Source organism: Archocentrus centrarchus, chromosome 3 (genome assembly GCF_007364275.1).
Source record: "Archocentrus centrarchus isolate MPI-CPG fArcCen1 chromosome 3, fArcCen1, whole genome shotgun sequence".
Classification (NCBI taxonomy): domain Eukaryota; kingdom Metazoa; phylum Chordata; class Actinopteri; order Cichliformes; family Cichlidae; genus Archocentrus; species Archocentrus centrarchus.
This window is the reverse complement of record NC_044348.1, coordinates 19,920,710-19,939,337: the sequence shown is the minus strand read 5'-3', so window position 1 is coordinate 19,939,337 and position 18,628 is coordinate 19,920,710. Positions and strand designations below refer to the sequence as shown.

General features: G+C 39.7%; 1 protein-coding gene across 1 annotated transcript in view; it reads left to right on the top strand.

Annotated features, from left to right (window-relative positions):
• Positions 1 to 18,628, top strand: part of kiaa1549lb (KIAA1549-like b) — a 64,414-nt gene that overhangs the window by 29,748 nt on the left and 16,038 nt on the right. The window contains exons 5-13 of the mRNA XM_030758118.1: positions 4,650 to 4,869; positions 5,150 to 5,283; positions 5,888 to 6,056; positions 9,643 to 9,702; positions 12,670 to 12,821; positions 13,307 to 13,478; positions 14,000 to 14,163; positions 14,655 to 14,690; positions 16,232 to 16,422. Coding sequence (XP_030613978.1) covers positions 4,650 to 4,869; positions 5,150 to 5,283; positions 5,888 to 6,056; positions 9,643 to 9,702; positions 12,670 to 12,821; positions 13,307 to 13,478; positions 14,000 to 14,163; positions 14,655 to 14,690; positions 16,232 to 16,422 — 1,298 coding nt within the window. The remainder of the gene's footprint in view (positions 1 to 4,649; positions 4,870 to 5,149; positions 5,284 to 5,887; positions 6,057 to 9,642; positions 9,703 to 12,669; positions 12,822 to 13,306; positions 13,479 to 13,999; positions 14,164 to 14,654; positions 14,691 to 16,231; positions 16,423 to 18,628) is intronic.

Sequence of the window (18,628 nt, the reverse complement as noted above, 5' to 3'; positions counted from 1 at the left end):
CCAGTCTGCATGGCAAAGTATCCTTGGGCAAGATACTGAACCCCAAGTTGCTCTACGATGCAACCATCAGACTATGAATGTGTGTGAATGTCAGATAGAAAACACTTAGAAAGAAGTGATTGTATGAATATGTGTAAACGGGTGAATGAGACGTGTTGTGTAAAGTGCTTTGAGCGCTCATCTTAGAGAAGAAAAGCATTATTGCAAGAACCATTCACAAAATTGGTTGGTTTAAATGTAGTCCATAAATTTTCGATAAGGTTTAGATTGGGGCTTTGGGAAGGCCATTCCAGAATATTAATGTTATTAATAATTATTCTAATTATTGGTAAATTCAGTGAGTGCTGTCAAACAAATTCTTTTTATGCTGGCAAAGAGAAAAAAAACAGTTGTATTCAATCATGATCACTAATGAGAACTTAATAGGCCTTGACCCTGCCAAGTTAAAATATATTGTAGAACCTTCAGCAACAAGATTTAAGTGGGCTTATGTAAATATTTGATCCTGTATGTATATTTTTGACCTTGTGTGAATGAGAGAGTACTCAAAATAAATTCAAACTTGTGCGCCCACTTCTTGTTTTTAAAGTCATTAAAGATGTTTGTAATACAGTCATTCCCCCTGGAAAAACAACAGTTCAAAGAAATCATTAAAAGCCCAAAATTACCATGGCATTCATGCCCACGATGAGTGCATGTACATTTGTGACCACAACTGTAGCATTATGCTTTTGTTTTTTTGAGAATTATGGTCCCATTTAGAAGAACAGAAGATAAAGCAGGGTATCCTTTAGGGCGTAGATACATAGTGATTGAAAAGTGCTACCTTTTCATTCACAAGGTATTGATGTTTTATGAACTTGCCATGTCCTCAGTTTCTCAGTCAGATTCACCCCTTGGTCATCATGTTGGGTTAAAAAAAAAAAAAAATCAGTATTGCAAATAAATAAGTTGCTAACTTTACCCTTCAAGAAAGAGTTATTCCTGAAGAATACTTGAAGAAATTAGAAGAAAACTTTCCTAAGAGAATTCCAGCTGTGTTGAAAAATAAGTGGTCATAACAAATATTGAGTTTCAAGCTCATTAAAATTGTACAAACCCTTATATACCCCATTACTATGTATGTGTATATATATATATATATATATATATATATATATATAAATAAAGCTAATGAATAGTTCCCACTTGTGCACTCACTGTAAAACCAGAGGTTTATAAGCACGCACACACACTCATACCAAGGACCCTCATGTAGGCTATGTGAGAAGAAATGAAGACTAATATAGAAATTAGGTTGAATGAATGTGTCCCAGAAGGCAGAGGTTGATGTCACATGTTTGACTAAGTGTAGCAACAAGATGTACGTTAGGACTGTAGCAGTGCCGTAGTTATTTAATGCCAACAAACCTATCTATATTTCAGCCAAAGGCAATATGAACAAAATGCATGCAAACCATAAATTTAACAATAAATAGTTATAAAAACTGTTTTCAGAGTTCTGGGAATGAATGAAAAGAAATCTGTCCTCATAGTCATGAGGGGACTTCATTTAAACTGCTGCAGGTTTGAGCTAGTGGAAAATGCATCTATGTGTGTTTGTGTGTACGTGTAGTCCATTGAAATGCCTTATTGTGTTGTATTTCTCAGTCTGGAAGTATCAAATATTTGAGAGTGAGGCTTGTGTGCATGTCCTGGCAATGTGAAGGTCAGTGCTCTCACACGTTCACTCTGTAGTCTCTGAAAGGGTCTTGCTTCAGTGCACTCCTGTCACCCATTTCAGCATTGCCTGGTTTCCTTTTAGTAGCACTTCCTTCTCATCCAATGGGAAGCAAGATGTTGGCTGGGGAAATTGCTTCTGTGTTTAATTATAGGTTATAAATGGTTGGGAGGAGAGTGATGTGCTGAGCTGATGCTAAAAAGATCATGAGAAATAGACTAAATGCACTGAACCTCAAGACTAAGACCATTAAAAAAATAATAGTGAAACTATTTTTGTGGCTTTTATGGAGTTAGGACTCCACCACGGCTTGAGAGTTTTAGAATGCCAAAAGTTGGATCTATTCGGTTCATGTGCTGCAGTCTGTCACACTATTTGAGACTGAGTTAGTGTGTGTTCGAAATGCAATCTCTTAATAACACCTTCACATGAGTGAAGCCCGAGAGGATGAAGTGATAATAAAGGGCTCTTTTCACAGAGCTCGTAACAAGGCTGAATTGTGAGGAAGCAAAGTGGTGACTCTCAGCTATAGAGACTAGGCTCTCAGTGTTTCGGCTAGTGGATCTCCTTGTCAGCACAGGCTTTCAGATGGGTTTAGATAACGGATCTGAATGGTTTCACCTCTCATACGCACACACTAGATCCGTCATCATTCCCTTTTCGAGTTCATGAAGAAGTCAAGCTCTCACTGACAAACACACATATTTTATTGTGTCATGACACACACTTGCCCAGACACACAGATTTTGCATTAATTTCTGTGAACATATTGATTTCAGTCCTGTTGGGTTAGAAGTGCAGGAACATAAGCCTCTTTGTCCCAAACTCACCTATTTAACAGTCTTGCTCATGTCTCTCTTCTGAGCAGCCCCTCAGGCCCTCGTGGTTCTTGCCACATATCTGTATTCCACGATCCACTCTCTCCTCTTCCTTATGCTCTCATTAGTGACTTGGATAACAATTACAAACTTATCAAACAAACAAACTTACTTACATTTACTCTGAACATTTTCATAGCATGCATGCAATTTCTGATTTAATGGGGTTTTTTTTTTCCATATGTCAAAATACATGAAAATAAACTTCTATAAGTTGCCTTTTTTCACAGCAGACATTTCGATTTGTCGTAGTAGGAAAGGTCCAGGTGTGGCCGATGATATTAACAAGCTTCTGTTCTATTCAGGTGGCTTAGTAATCCATGACATCATGTCAACGTGCAGAATACATGAATCATCCAGTTCAGACATCATTAACTTTATATTACACGTGTATGTGTCTTTATGTTACACACAGAAATGTTTCTGAAAAAGGCCTGTTGTTTGAGACCTTTAAAAACAAACAGTCTGCTTGTGATCACATTTTCCCCCTCAACAGGGACTTGAATATTCAGTCATTATCTGCAAGTGATTTTCATTCTGTCCTAAAATTTTTAATCATATGCCAGTTTTTAACAATGAATAAATTTAGTGTGTTTTCATATCTGCTTCTTTAACCTAAAATTGAAATCAGAATGCATTTCATCTTAATATATTGTATGTTTAAGTTTCATTAAAAAAAAAATGTAGTGGTGATGATTTAAAACTCAGCTGAACTTTAAACTTTCTGAGTCATTTAATTGTAGTGATGTTACCGAATTGACACTACTGTCTGTGGGGTAGCTGTGACTGTTGAAGAGTTCATGGGCAAGATACTGAACCCCAAAAAGTGCCCCAGTTTGCTCATTGAGTGTTTGTTTAAGATACTGTATGTATAATAAGGGGCTGTGTTCAAGTGTGTGTTCTATATCTCTTGATAAGACCAACAAGCATTTTTTGGTCTCATCAAAAGCAAATTTACTATGAGGTGTGGTTGCAGCACACTTCTGTGCCAGTCCATTGCCAGTCAAATGTTTTCCAGAAGGTTTTACATCGTGAATCAAAATTTGTCTGTACTTTTTTGCATTCATATTTCTAATCAATTTTGACAAGATTCCCAACACCACTGGCTGAAATGCTGCCCCAAACCATGACAGAGCCTCCACTGTGCTTTACAGACGGTTGTAGACACTTGCTGTTGTACATCTCTCATGACCTCCTCGGTACATACTGACAACGGATTTGAACCAGACTTATCAAATTCATCATAAGACCTGTTTCCACTGATTTTAAGTACAGTTCTTGTGCGATTTGGCATATATCAGCCTTTTTGTCCTGTTTCCCTTCTTGACAGCCACCGTTCCATGGAGACCATTTCTGATGATGCTTTGGCTAACAGTAGGGCTCGACTGAAGGGCTAGATACAAACAGGATATGACTTTCAGATACTGTTCATCTGCTGTAGATATATTTATAAGACTCCCACTTCTTCTTTTGTCCTCCACTTGTCCAGGTTACCTTTTTTTTTTTTAGGATACTCTACACTACATGTTGAGATAAGCTGAGTTTTTAGCTAATAGCTTGTTGGAAATCACCTTGTTGGTGTAAAACTGCCTGTCAAACTGTGTTACCTTTGGCATTTTTCTAGATCTGAAATAGGAACAAATCATTTTTTATGACAGGCTGCCAGTAACAAAGTGCCTAAAGATACAATTTAAAATGAGTTCTTTGCCAAGTTGTCTGTTGTTTGTAGACACTGGTTCCTCATAGGTCAGTGTTAAGTGGCTTAACAAACAAAAATATATTTTTTAAATGGTTGGTTACAAGGACTGGACTTAAAAAGAAGCAAAGAAAACCTCTGAAAGACCTTCAGAGTACCCGGAGTACTATTGCTCAAGACCACTTTAAAAAAATACAAGAAAGTTGGGCTCATGACTCAAAAATTTTGCACAGTACTGTAGAAGACATAGTGAAAATTCCCTCTTTAATATGGACTCTTAAGTGTAATCATTTTGTAAATAACAACAAAGACATCGATTCTATTTTTCTATTCTATTCTATTTTTTCTTTCTTAGGTAGAGACTGTATTTGGTTCTCCCAACATGACAGTGGCGTATCACGTGACTGGAGCAGATATCGTTTACCCTCCGTCTGTAGTGCTGGAAGGGTTGGCATCCTATGGCCGTGATAAGCTGATTGCAGACCTACGGCAGTACCTCCCCATGGTAACAGCCCTGCCCCTCCCAGTTGCTTTATGGAGACCCAGCCCAGCCACTGGCTTCCAGCTGAAAACAGGTCAGCTAGTGCTCAGTCAGGTTGAAAACAAACTTGCAGTTATATGTTCCTTTATGCACTGGAAGAGAAGTGTGAAAAGAATTCTGTGATACCACATCAGAGAAGGAAATGGCACTATCAACATGTAGGTACTTATGATGTAAAATAATATAATCAAATTCTAAATGTTCCCATATGCAGTCAAAGACAGCAAAACCACACTCTTATAGCATTTGAAATATTCTTTGATTTTCAGCATTCAACATTCAGTCTGTCAGTTTGTCTTGTTTTTATGTTGCAGTGCTACAGTTTGTGGGAGTAGGTGATGATCCTCGGTCCTGTCGCTTCTCTCAAATGATGGAGCAGAGGCTTGAGAAGGTTTTTTCTGAAGCGCAGGCCAAAGTGCTCAATGCCAACAGCAGACTCTCTGTTCAGGTACTGTGTTCTAGTCCTGGAATTGTGTAGGTGTTGCCCATGCTGTCAGGGTAGATATTGATGATAAATAACTTCATTTTGCCCCTGTTCCACATTAATATCACCATGTGGTTTGTGTGATGTGGCAGCCACAAACAGCTGCAAACTATGTGCAATTTGAGCAAAATTGTCCCTAAGCCTATCACACTGTGCCTTTTTTTAAGAACTACTTCTGAGATGCAAATTAATCATGCTGGAGAGGCATTGGCTATATTAATTTTAATGTGCTGCCACATTAAAGTGCACCCTATATTAAAACTAATTTGATACTTATGTATTAATAAAGCTACCATATTTTTGAATTCTTTCATAGGCATACAATTTCTCTGTTGTCAGATTTCTTGATGATTTTAATAATGTTTGTTGATTAAAGACAGTAACTGTTTCTGTGCCTCTCCTGTGATTTAGACAAATGTTTCTTCTAAAATCTACTAATTTGCACATTACAAATCCCAAGTAGAATCCCAAGCATTTTGCTGCTATTCCCTATTTTGCATTTTGCTGCTATTCCTTATGTTTCTCCCTCTTCTTTCTCTGACCTCCACTCTTCTTCTGTTTTTCCTAGATGTTGAGTGTCTCTCAGGCAGCAAGCTACCCTTCTGTGTCACTGGTCTACACTGTAAAGAATGGGACTGCCTTTCTTAACGGCACAGCTGCCTCAAACCTCCTTGGTCAGCTGTCAGCTGAGCTAGTGGGCTACTTCCTGTTCTATCCACCACTTGTCATTGCTGAGCGTAAGTTGCAATTAGTATTCTGAAAATGAGAGTTAGTCATGAGTAATGCAACAGCCCTACAAGAACAAGCATCAGAAGAAGTTTGTGCGTTCTTCTGGGAATGATTTGTTCTCTAAATACAAAATAAATCCCTATAAAGAAAGAAAAAAAGTTTTTTTTTCTTTTCCTGGTTTTGATCCTTAGTTTGAAGCCTTTTCTATATAAACCTTTCCAGTTGTGTCTCACAGAGCTTTCATCTTGGTTCTAGGTGTTTAGACACAGAAACCTTAGTATTGATTAACTATGCTAGAAATCTAGTTGGCTTAATGAGGTGAAAAGTCATTATATGCTTTTTGCATTCACATGTACTCAGAGAGCTCCTCTGGGCAATGGTAAAAAATCAGGAATTTCTTCCCTAAGCCTGACTGACATCCAGTTTTTCAGTAATTGGATGTTTTTGACTGTTCTTATGCTATTACGATCACAGTTGTTTTTTTTAACGTTTGAGTCATTTAAAGAAAGTTGATGAAAAGACACAACTAAGCCTCTGCCTTTCATCTCAGCCTCCTTTGAGGGCATACTCAGCCTCCATCTGTGCTAGCATTGTACTTGGAATAAAACAAAGAGTGACAGAGAATCAGCAGGAGTCTAAACAGCAATCCCAGTAGAGTCCTATGGCAGCCTGTTACAATCCCTTGTGTAGCTGCTTAGGGGATGGAGCTATGGTAGACATGGAACTCAGATGCATGCAATATAATGAGACTCATTTTTATGGTACTTTATTAATTCCTAAAGGAGAGATTCATTGTTTTGCTTGACCCAGTTCACAGTAAATACACAATAAAGGTTCAGCAATAGAAGTACTCAACAGATATATAACCTCCCATTTACACACACACACACACACACACACACACACACACACACACACACACACACACACACACACACACACACACACACACACACACACACACACACACACACACAATTCTACCCAGAAATCATCTGAAAAATTTTTATGCTGCAGTTGATATCCAACATCAGCCACACTTTACATACTGGATTTGTGCTTCGTTGATGCGCTTCAGTATTTTCAAACAAAAGCCATGGGACATTCAGAATGTGTTACCCAGAAGACACAAGTCAGTAATAGCTAGATGTAATCCATCATGTACACTGAAGTCAACATGTTATATTACATCACACATTTTACTTGAAACCCCTGCAGACAGTAGCCAAAAGCATGGGAAGAGGAAAAGATCTTTCATGTTCAGCAGTCTTACAGCATGCTGCACAGGAGGCATTTCAGCTACATTTATCAGTTTTCTCTCTCATCCATGTATGAGTCACATTTCTGTCAATACAAGTGCCTACAAAATGCCACATAGTTTGAAGCTACCAGTGTGTCTTCTCCTAACATGTTCAACCAAAATGATTGCGTGTTGGGCTGTGAGTGTTTAAGTTACTCAATACTGTGGCCGAAGCCATCCTGTGTAGACACTGAGCACGGTGATGTCCTGCTCATGCTATGCCTGTAACATTATAGTCTTAAAGATTATATGTGCAAAAAGGGCCTCAGTGTCTTGCATAATGTAATCCAGTGTAAGCAAACCTCTGTGTTATCTAGCTCTAACAGGTCTGGAGAGAATCTATTTAAAGACTCGCTGGGTCAAGCAGACTTACAGAGGAATACAGAGGAAGCCACAGGACAAGCTGCGGATTTGAAGAGGCTAATGTGTGGAAATGGTTAGCCTTCGGTTGAATTGGAAATAAGACTCTCCAGCTTAATTCTAATGGTTTTTAACCAGGTGCAGTGCTTGAATTTCTCAAGACTGTGGTTAGTTTGACAAAACTGATCTTTGGCTATGCATGGTCATGGTCAGGATTGCAGCAGAGCTGATAATTTGTGGCTATTTGTGGACCTAACAATTCTAGGGACTACCTGGGGGTAAATACCCACTTTTTTTGTTTGTATTTTTACATATCAGTTACCAGAGCTGGACTCAAGTTAATCAGTCAACATAGTCCTAACTCTGGACCAATCACAGTAGTTATAAAAGATGGTGCTTACTCCGTAGTGGGAAGTAAAAAGCCCCTAAAGCTGACTTTTAAGAACTAAGATGGGTTTGCTGTGCAGACATAAAACAAAATGGGTACTACCTCTAACAGTTACTACTATGACCAGAAAAAGATGTAAGATTAAATATTTGAAGTTTTTGTCTTCCAAACTGAGAAATGTGGGATCTGACCTAAGGGCCACTGAGTGCAGATAGCAGTTTTGGGTTCCACATCGTCGAAACCAAAATAGATTGAATTTCGAGTAGTGAGCATAAAACTAAAAACCACTTTGTGTTGAGCCTGAATTAAGTTAAAAATCAAGTTGCCTAAAGGCATTTTGTTTCAGTTGCTTAGCACAGAAGTAGAGGAAGGCAGTCTCGGTACAGAGACTCTGAGGAAGCAGATACTGACATGGAGGAAAAATGCCAGTGAGACAGTGGGGTTAAAGACAGAAGTGTGCAACAGTGATTTTGTTTGTTTTGTAGCCTCACAGTTAGTGATATTACACCACTCACAGGAGGTGTGAGCATATGCTAGCAGCGGCTGCCTCCTCACTTCAAAGCCAATTATTGCAGTAAATAATTAACTGTGGGGGATTCTCCTGCCACCTTAGGCTGAGCTCTGACAGCTAAGGCCCGAGATCTCACACCATTCCAACGTGTCTGCTTGCAGCACCCCGTGCATGCTGGACTGCTGAGTTCAGCTCTTTTACACCCCCTCTGCTCTGCAACATTGCCCAGATGCAGTGAGTGAGGCTGTTTGTAAATGTTATCGTTTAAGAATAGATGATTGAACTTTTCAAGCTATGTAGGGAATTAAAAACAAACAAACAAAAAAAAAACCTTTTGTTGGAGAACATTTTGGATTTTCAACCTCCTGGTTCTCATCACAAAACAGCAGAGGTTCATGCAAAAAATTTGCACAATCTCGCTGATTGATATTGCAAATGACTCAAGCTTATAGACAGCATTGGACTGATTTTGCTGACAGGCTTTCAGCCTTATCCATTACCATTGCTAAAGCCCTTGCTGTTCATCTCACCCTTCTCCCCCCACCCCTCTCTCCTGTCATGCCTGAGCGTACAGTTTTGTGAGTCTGCTTTCACAGGCCACTGATACAGCATTCCCCAAAACACTGCACCAGCCTCTAGCACAACAGCTTAATCAGGCAGGAAATAGATATAACAGAACACAGAGACAACCAGTGCTCAGTCTGCTTAAAACTTCCCTTGCTTTTGTATTTGTCTGACTTTTAGTGATAATGAGGATTTAAACTGAGATATCAGCCAAACAAAATGTGCCTTTAAACAGCTTACCTTTTTCCTGGAAAGGCTTCAAAAGTGTTGGTATATTTCTCCCAAATTAATCCCACCAAAATTATAAATTCACACTTGCACCAGTAAATAAAATAAAAACTATATATGATGCAATCCATGACTTGAATAAAGTGAAATGAAACTCAGTGTGTAAAGGCAAATGTAAGGTACACTATTATGTGAAAATAATGTACTGCACTTAACTTTGCTTTCAACTTTTTGTCTTTGCAGCAATGGAATATCACAATCTGAACACTTCCATAGCAACCAGAGACTTCTGGGTTGTTACAGGTAGGGATTTCTTTGCTTACAGACTATTAAAATCATAATGTCTTGGGAAAATCTGTGTCCATACATATTCAAAAAATAATTTTGATCATTCCTTGCTCTTGCCTTGTGAGTGTATTATTTACTTATGACTTGCTGCTGATATAATCAGGGAGAGTGGAGACAGCAGGGGAGGACAGGTGAACTGAATCTAATTAACGAGTCAAGGGAAGCAAAACTGAACACAAAGCACACAATACAAAGGACTAGCAAAGTAAAACAGGAAGTAGACATGGAAACAGACTTGACAAAACACAGGGAGGCAAGTACACTGATAACATACAAGAAACACAGTATACATGAGTGAACTTAACCTATCAACTCAAGCAGGCAAAGAAATAAGGACACAGAAAACAGAAAGAGACATAATTGGATGGAAGACCAGAAAAATTGGCACAACTAAACAGGGAAACCAGACAACCATGAGGACAGGACACAGACAGGCAAAACAGACATGGGGAGACAGAGATGGAGACAGAAACACAAGGGAGGCAGGAACACACAGGGACTAAGGAAGTATAATATATCAGCACCCATTAACTAAAGGTTTAACCACAACCAAAACCTAGGAATATAAATTTAAAGAAAGAACCAGGGCCTACAATAAAAAGACATTTCAAAACCCTGCATCCTAGACCCAGGGACCATGATAACAGGAAGATCTGTTTCTAAGAGGTCCCGTGGGTTGCTGTGAGTGGGGCATCCATTGGTTGCTGTTCTCTTTCTGTGTCTCACTATGGGAACACCTCCTCCTCATCAGAAGCTTACAACTCAGCAACACCCATGTCAGGGAGGGGCTAGGGCCTCCCTATATAATAGGCTGACACCGTCAGCTCAGTGTTGCCAACTTAGCAACTTTCCCACGTAAACTGCTCTGCTGCAGATTAGCTCGCCAGGCTAACCTGTCGAACAGCAACCCTTTACTGTGGGAGGCTGCTGCAGCGCAGATGGAAATGGACGTGGTGACAAGAAGGTGGTGAAGCAGATCTAGCTGTGGTTTGGTCAGGCAACAGTGGACATTTATGCTTCGGGGACAAATTCTCAGTGTTCCATATTTTTCTCCCTGCACAATCAGAGAGTGCCAGTGGGGGTGGATGCACTGGGTCACGAGTAGCCAAAGACCCTCCTTTATGCTTTTCCCCCAGTGGCCCTCATTTCCCCAACTCTAGCCAGAGTGAGGGAGAGAGAGAGGTCACTATGATCCTGATAGCCTTGCGCTGGCCAGGAAAGCACTGGCTAGCGGAGATCTTTCAGCTGCTGTAAAGCCCACCATGGCTGTTGCCATTATGCAGAAACCTGCTGTCTCAGGCATGGGCCCATGCTGTAAATTGCCTATATCTAGGCCACTTGCTCCATTGTGGGATTAACTAGCATCCAGTGTTAACTGCGCTCTCCTATTCCTCATTTGAAAGCCTGGAACAGGTGGAATTAAAATTACTGTCCTTGAAGACAGCCCTATTGATTGCTTTGGCTTCAGCTAAACATGTAGGGGAGATGCATGCTCTCTTAGTGCACCAGTCATGCATTCAGTTCTCCCCAGATAATATGAAGGTCTTAACCCCACCTTTATTCCAAAGGTTATGGGCACATGCTCCCTTATAGAACTGCCTACTTTTTATCCCCTGTCTTTCACCTTTGAGGAGCTAAAGTGGCTGCATATCATGGGCTCTCTTTAAGGGGGTTTCCATTCAGGAGGTGTGTGCAGCTGTATGCTGGGCTTCACCTCACACATTTGGTAGGTTTTACAAATTAGATGTTACAGCGCCAAGCCTGGCGCATTTGATCTTCAGTGCAGGTTCTTCCCAGGTGGGGGCTGTGCCCCTGTGCAGTGCAACTGGGGATAGTTGTCTTTTTAACAGGCATGTTTGGCAATCCAGGAGTTGGTATTTCTCCCATAGTGAGATAGAAAATGAATGCTATGAAAGAGAACTTAGGGTTATGTATATAACCCGGTTCTCTGAGTAGCACGAGTGAGTGTCTCACCAGACCACCCTACTAGTGATGGAAGTGAGGAAGAAGTGGGCTTGTTTTTAATGACATCTGTCAGCCTGTTATATATGTCAGCCTCTTATATAGGGAGGCCCTAGCCCCTCCCTGACATGGGTGTCGCTGAGCCAGCCTGTAAGGGCTGGCATAATGACATTTGAGCTTCTGATGAGGTCACACAGGAGGTGTTCCCATAGCGAGACAATCACTCACGCTACTCAGAGCTCCAGGGTTATATACATATCCTTAAGTTATTCCAGCATATTCCACAAATGCTTCATGCTGCCATGATATTTTCTTGGGTGACACACAAAATATCCATGTGAATGCCAGAACCCAGGTTGTCCAAGCAGAACATTGCATTGGAATGAGATGATCAATATTATTCAGCACCTGTCAGCAGTTTTAATTCTGTGGCTCATTTGTTGTAGAATATCTCTTAGTTGTCAAACTGAATGAGTCTTTCAGATCAGAATCTGTTGCTCTGCACTTACTCTAATGACAGCTTGAGTCAGTTGAAGGTCAGCCCCGAAGTAATGGGATTTTTCCACACTGAAGATGAGATATAACCAGAATGATTGCTTTTCTGCTTTTTCCTATTCATAACAAAGTTCTGAATGTCTCATAAATTAATGTCAGAATTAACAGTGCTTTGGCAATACTTTAACTGAATATGGTCATGTCATTAATGAAAGTTGAATTCAATTCCAAAGCAAGCTACACTATATTACAAAACACACACACACACACACACACACACACACACACACACACACACACACACACACACACACACACACACACACACACACACACACACACACACATTTCTAACTCTGCCTCTGTCTTTCCTTTCTTTTGTACTCCTTTCTGTTCTTGCCAACCATGTATTTTTTTCTCTTCACAACCATCTGGCCATCCTCTTTATTTCAACTGCATTTGCAGTGATCCAGGATGTGGATAATGCCAGCCTGGAGGGACAGTACCAGAGCTTCGCCAGTCTAATGGAACAGCGGCTGGCAGAGTTGTTTGTGTTGGCGGGCCAGCAGGGCACTCGTTTTAGACGAGCGACTACTGTAGGCAGCTACACTGTCCAGGTAAGAAACTGGCACTGCAACCCATAGGGAATGCCAGTCATTTAAGATTCTTATTCTGATGTTTTGCCTGACTGGCTTGGCATGTCAGAAGTCAGATTAGTCAAATTTGTTTTGTGGGCTTTTTTCCAACAGTATGAATATTTCACAAGATGTACACTTTGATACGCACTTCTGCACATGCTTGGATGATTATTTGTGGTCAGCCCCTGATAATTAGGGAGCTTCTCAGCTCATCATCTGCTAATTGCTCATCAAAACAAGCCAGAGGTTGAATATTTTATCCAACAAGTCCTTTCTTTTTTTCCATGCAGTTTTTCATCTCAAAAAACTCTCCTGAATGCATGATTTGTTTTTTTTTTTTTTTTTTATCATCTTTTGTGAGATAGAATCTGGTTCATAATATATTCTAAAGGACACACATTCAACAAGCTGATGCTGGTTGTACTGTAGTTTCTGGACACACTCTCCTTTTCATGCCCAATCAGATGGTGAGCATCCGCAGGACCTCAGGGTTGAAGAATCCAGCTGAGATGACCTACTATGTCCAACACAATGGCATTCCTTTATTGGGGACATCAGCTGCCAAAGTCCTGAACACAGTGGATTCTCAGACTATGGCACTCACCCTGGGCTACTTTGTTCAGGTGCAAGCAGAACGTAAGCAAAGCATCCTTCTAGCATTTGACAGCTAGGCAAAGTGACAGAAACACAAGGACATGCAAACCAAAACACATGATTCATGCTGAGTTTGAAAAGAAAAGCTAGTGTTGGGGTGAGAGGCACAGAAGAAAAGGTTGAGAAAGCTCTTTGCTGTCTAATCTCTCTGAAATGCTCCCAGCGGGACATTGTTTGTTTGGGCTACAGTGCTGCTTGCTGCTAAGAGAAGAGAGAAGGGGAAAAAGGGTGAGACCGAGTTTGTGGGTGGCAGGGGTGGGAGGGGGCATGCAGCATTCTCTTATGCATTGGATTGTCGCCTGCAATAGCTGAATCAGGCACAGTGTATGTCAGCTTGAGCCGTATGCAGCGTTGCAGTGTAATGAATAATTCTTCATGTTTCGTCAGTACAACAAGCAGAGGACTCTTTATTGTCCTTTAATGAACAATCATTTAGAGCCTAGTGGATGCCATGAAGTGATGATGGTTAAAAAAAAACAAAAAAAACTCTTCTTTTTTTCCAGCTGTGGTCAAGAACCCTCCTAATAACCTTTGGATAATCGCTGCAGTGTTGGCCCCGATCTCTGTAGTAACACTCATTCTTATCATCATCGCAGCTGTGCTGTGCAGGAAGAATAAGAATGACTTCAAAGCCGATGCCATTGGTAACCTTAATCCTCGAGCTAAGGTATTCATCTTTCTATGTACTGTACCTCTCACAAACAGTTTTCTTTATCATTTGAGCTATATTTTGGTAATAAATTCATGGTTTAAACACATTTTCAAGCTTCAACAATGTGGTGATTTGCTGCTTGTCTTTGTTGGCTGAACAAAGACATGTAAAGACCTTGAGCTTAGGGTTTTGTTTTGTTTTGTTTTTGTTTTTTTTGCTTTCTGATAGATGCAACATTAAGAGACGTACTGTCTGTCACTTTATTCAGCAGCTACAGATTTCAGATTGTGTGATGTCTGCCATCTGTCATTGTGTGATGAGGGTCAGTGATGCTGGAATGTGTTAGTGACTTTTTTTTTTCTGATTTTGTGTTTTCTGTATTTTATTCCACTGTATCTACATGATCCCATCTCACTGCCCTGTTTTAATGCATTAGCAGAATCCTAGTCAATTCTGATCACAAACTCGAATCGCACACTGTTTAAAGCATTTTCTCTGGCTTTTAGATGGCGTACCGGAGAGATGTGGGCTATTATCACCAGGTATCTGTTTCTCTGGATTCCTTCTCATTACTGATCTGTGTTTTCATTTTCAAGGCTCAACTGTGCCAGCAGTGGGATTTGAATGGGATTTTGTGCAGACAGCCCCTATTATATATTGTAATAAATCCTGCTGTGCTGATGAAAACTAAGGATACAACAGAAATTCTGAGTAACCTTTAACATTTCCCTAGATAAAAGGCTGATTTTGCCTGTACTTGTTCTAGCAGTCAGCCTTACAAAGAATGGTCACCAGCAGAATGAGTGCTTGTATTTGTGTGTTCACACTTGTTTAGTTTGCGTAGAGAAAATTGAAAACTGGTTTTCATCAAGGGTTTTTGCAATTATCTAATCCCTCCAGCTCTGTGTGTGTTGTTTTTTGTACTCAGTGGTTTACTGACATACATCATTGTAGATACATGAAAATGCGGGAGTATAACTCTCAAGACATCCCACTGCTTTATTTATGACATTTCATTAGAGAGAAAACAATAAAATCTTCTATATTAGACTGCAAAAGTGACTTTAGAGCTGCTTCCAAAACAAATATTATACACATAGTTCCTGAAAAGTCTTATCATGTAACACCCCCCCATACCAGCTAAATGCTATCAAATACGAAATACTTAATGTTATGAAACATCATCCCTTTTTGGGCAAAGAATATCCAGTTCCCTCTAATAAGTAATGTAAAAATGCTCAAAGATAGGTACTCCCAAAAAATTTAAATGAGCTTCTTGGTCTAGTTCTTCTACATTACTCAGTGTCACCCAGCCAACCGCTTTCATCACACAGCCTTGTTAGATTTTTCTCTTTTGAAACCAGCAACAGTGGTGGTTTCAGTTAGTGAGAAGACAGGATTCAGTGAAAATCTTGGCTCTGTCTCTACATGTGTGTAATATCAGCAGAGAGGGGATGAATGTTTGGAGGAGTATCACACTTTGTGATTTTGCAGCATGTCTGGGATACTTTGAAGCAGTGATGTGTGTCTGACAGTTTATGACACTGTGATGGGAGTAGTCCTAAATATTTTAACGTACGTGACTGTATTAGTGAGTGGGTCTGAAGCATTTTGGCCACTACGTTTTTTTTTGTGTTTTTTTTCTTTTTTTCTCAAGTATATTGACTTCGAATGTTAGAGGCCTCTTCCTCTCCTCCCTTATCCTGAAATGTTTTTTATTATTTAACTTTATTGCTTTATTTTAGGGAAAGTCTGCAAATCCCATTTTTGTCACCGCCCACTGCAAGTCATTTATTTGACAAGAATTTGGAAGAACATGAAAAAGGGCCTCAGTTAAATCTGTGCTTATCTTTTTAAAGGCGCAACGGTGCAGTAATCCCCACTTCTTTTCCTTAAATCCTTTGGACATCAAAATATACACTCTGTATTTTAGCTATATTGAGGTACCACTTGTTCTGGGCAGTATATCTCTGCATTGGTTCAAATGGTTACTTTTTCTGACAAGAGGTATGTGAAAAAGAAACAAGTCTCACTTAAGCTATACTTTTTGTCTCTCTGTATTTTCACCCAACTTGTCCATCAGCCAGTCCAAGGTTTTGACTATGCCAAGCAGCATCTGGGCCAACAAGGAGGAGATGAAGAAACACTGCCTGTCAGTCAGGATACCTTAGTGATGTCTCTACAAATACGGGACACGCCACTTTCACGAGAAAAAGCTCTGCAACAAGACGGAACTGCCAACAAGAAAAGCCTTACCGCTGACAAACACAAAAGGTATCATAAACTTTACACATTTTCACCTCCCTATGCTGTGATGTTTATTGCCACAAATTTGAAAATGGTAAAATTAAAAAAAAAAAGAAGAAAAGCTAAACAATTACAACCTTATCAAAAGTTTTTAGACAAATTTCATTTTTTGCATTCAGAAGACCCAGAGTGATAAATACATGACAAATACATATTGTTACTCAGGTTATAGCAATGAATGATATTTCTTTTGTCTGTTCATAAAGACATCTAATTTAGACAGATCTTCATTTGTCTTCAGAATTTGTGTTTGTAAGTGTGCAAATAATCATATTGATGGCTGGGAGAGTAAAGTAAAACAGACCCCCAACTGTCCCAAGACCCCCTACTATCAAACCTTTCCTGTGACATGTAAATTAAAATTGGTAAATGGACTGGTTCTTATATAGAACTTTTCTACTCTACTTGAGCATTCAAAGCACTTTACACAACATGTCTTCATTCACCCATTCAGTAGAGGATCTGCATTACCTCCTGAGCCATAGCCACCCTAGTTACATCCATTTTTGAAGTGTAGTGCAAGCACAATAAGCAGAAATAGTATTTTGGCAGTTAGACTGATGAGAAGCGACATCATAGAGCGGAGTCCCAGATGATGGTAGGAGATAGTGACAGGACCCCCTGGAGTCTAGTTGCTGGTGGTGGAGCAGAGTAAGCAGATGGTTGATGGAGATTTTGAATGAGATGTCCTCAACATTATAAATGTGGTGGAGATGGAGTGGAGAAGGAGGGATGCGTGATGATTTGAAAAGCGGGATTTAAAGAACAAGGACTGGGGACTGATTGGCAGGAAAAAAAAATACCTGCAGGAATTGCGCAGCTCTGTTGATCACAGCTCTATTGAGCCTTGTATTCCTGTAATAATCACTTAACGAGCTTCTTTACAAATAAAGTTCTGATCATTTAAAAAAAATAACCTCAGCCTTCACACAGATGTCGCAGATGTATCGTCATGTAGAGCAGCTTTAGAAACTGCTGATCTTTATTTAGACTGCTTCTCTCACAGTTAACCTTGAGAATAACTACAGACACTAGAAATCAAAAGGAAATTCACTGCACTGGTTTCAGTCATGCTTACCTGACAGATTCTAATTTGTTCATATAACTGATGAGTTTTGTAACAGACATGTACCACAAAAAAATAAAAATGCTGTTTCTACACTGCAAGACACTGAAGACATTTTTTTTTGTTGTATTTTTAACAGGCCCATGTGGCATTATCCATCATCTATTAGCAATTTAAACCAGGAACTGTGGGGACATAAATCATGATCACATATGAGGATGGCACTGAAGAAAGCTTAAACTAGATTATTTATCTTCTACAGACTCAGCTTAACAGGCTAGGTAAAGCTATAACTTACATTTTCAGACCTTTGAACTTCTCAGCTGTCTAAATTGTATATTTCAGTCAGCATATTAGTGTTTTCTAAGTCAGGGATGTCAAACTCAATTTCACTAAGGGCCAGACTGGGACAGTATTGACATGGTTTTATTTAATCAAAACTAATCTAAATATCCTGAATTATATTGCTGTTCATGTCCCATAGAGCCTTCTTATACGTATGCTAATTGTTCCACATAAAACCGTCAACAAAAATTCAAGTTGCCTAACACTATACCGTTGAGTCAAACAAAATACATTCCGGAACGAGACATTTAATAAAGCAAAATGCATCCTGATATAAAAGCAAAATAAATTAATCTTTAATTTCTACAAGTGTAGTATTGCCTATTTCCCAGGACTGAACATGACAACTCAATGGCTGTGTGTGAGTATCCTCTACTGAGTGGCCTGTCTGGCTCAAATATTCCCTCTTCTATTATGAAACTTGCCTTTACAGCTCCATCACTTTGGGATTTGGCTTGTAAAATCACATTTTTGTAGCTGCCTGCCTCTTTTTAGTTAGTGACTTTTTGAAGCCTCTGTACCCCCTACATGGCTCTATATCTCTGCTGGCATGTGGTTTCAAAATGACAATGAAAGTACATGAAATTGTCTCATGGGATACATGGGCCTCTCTTTATGCTCAGCAAAGAAGTACTGAGTACTACTCAACTGTCTGCCTTCAGCATCTGATTTGCACCTTTGTACCATATGTGTGCCTAGTTTGTTAGCTTAGAGGTAAATTAAAAGGGGTGCCAGATTAAAATTTGCAAAGGGCTGGATTTG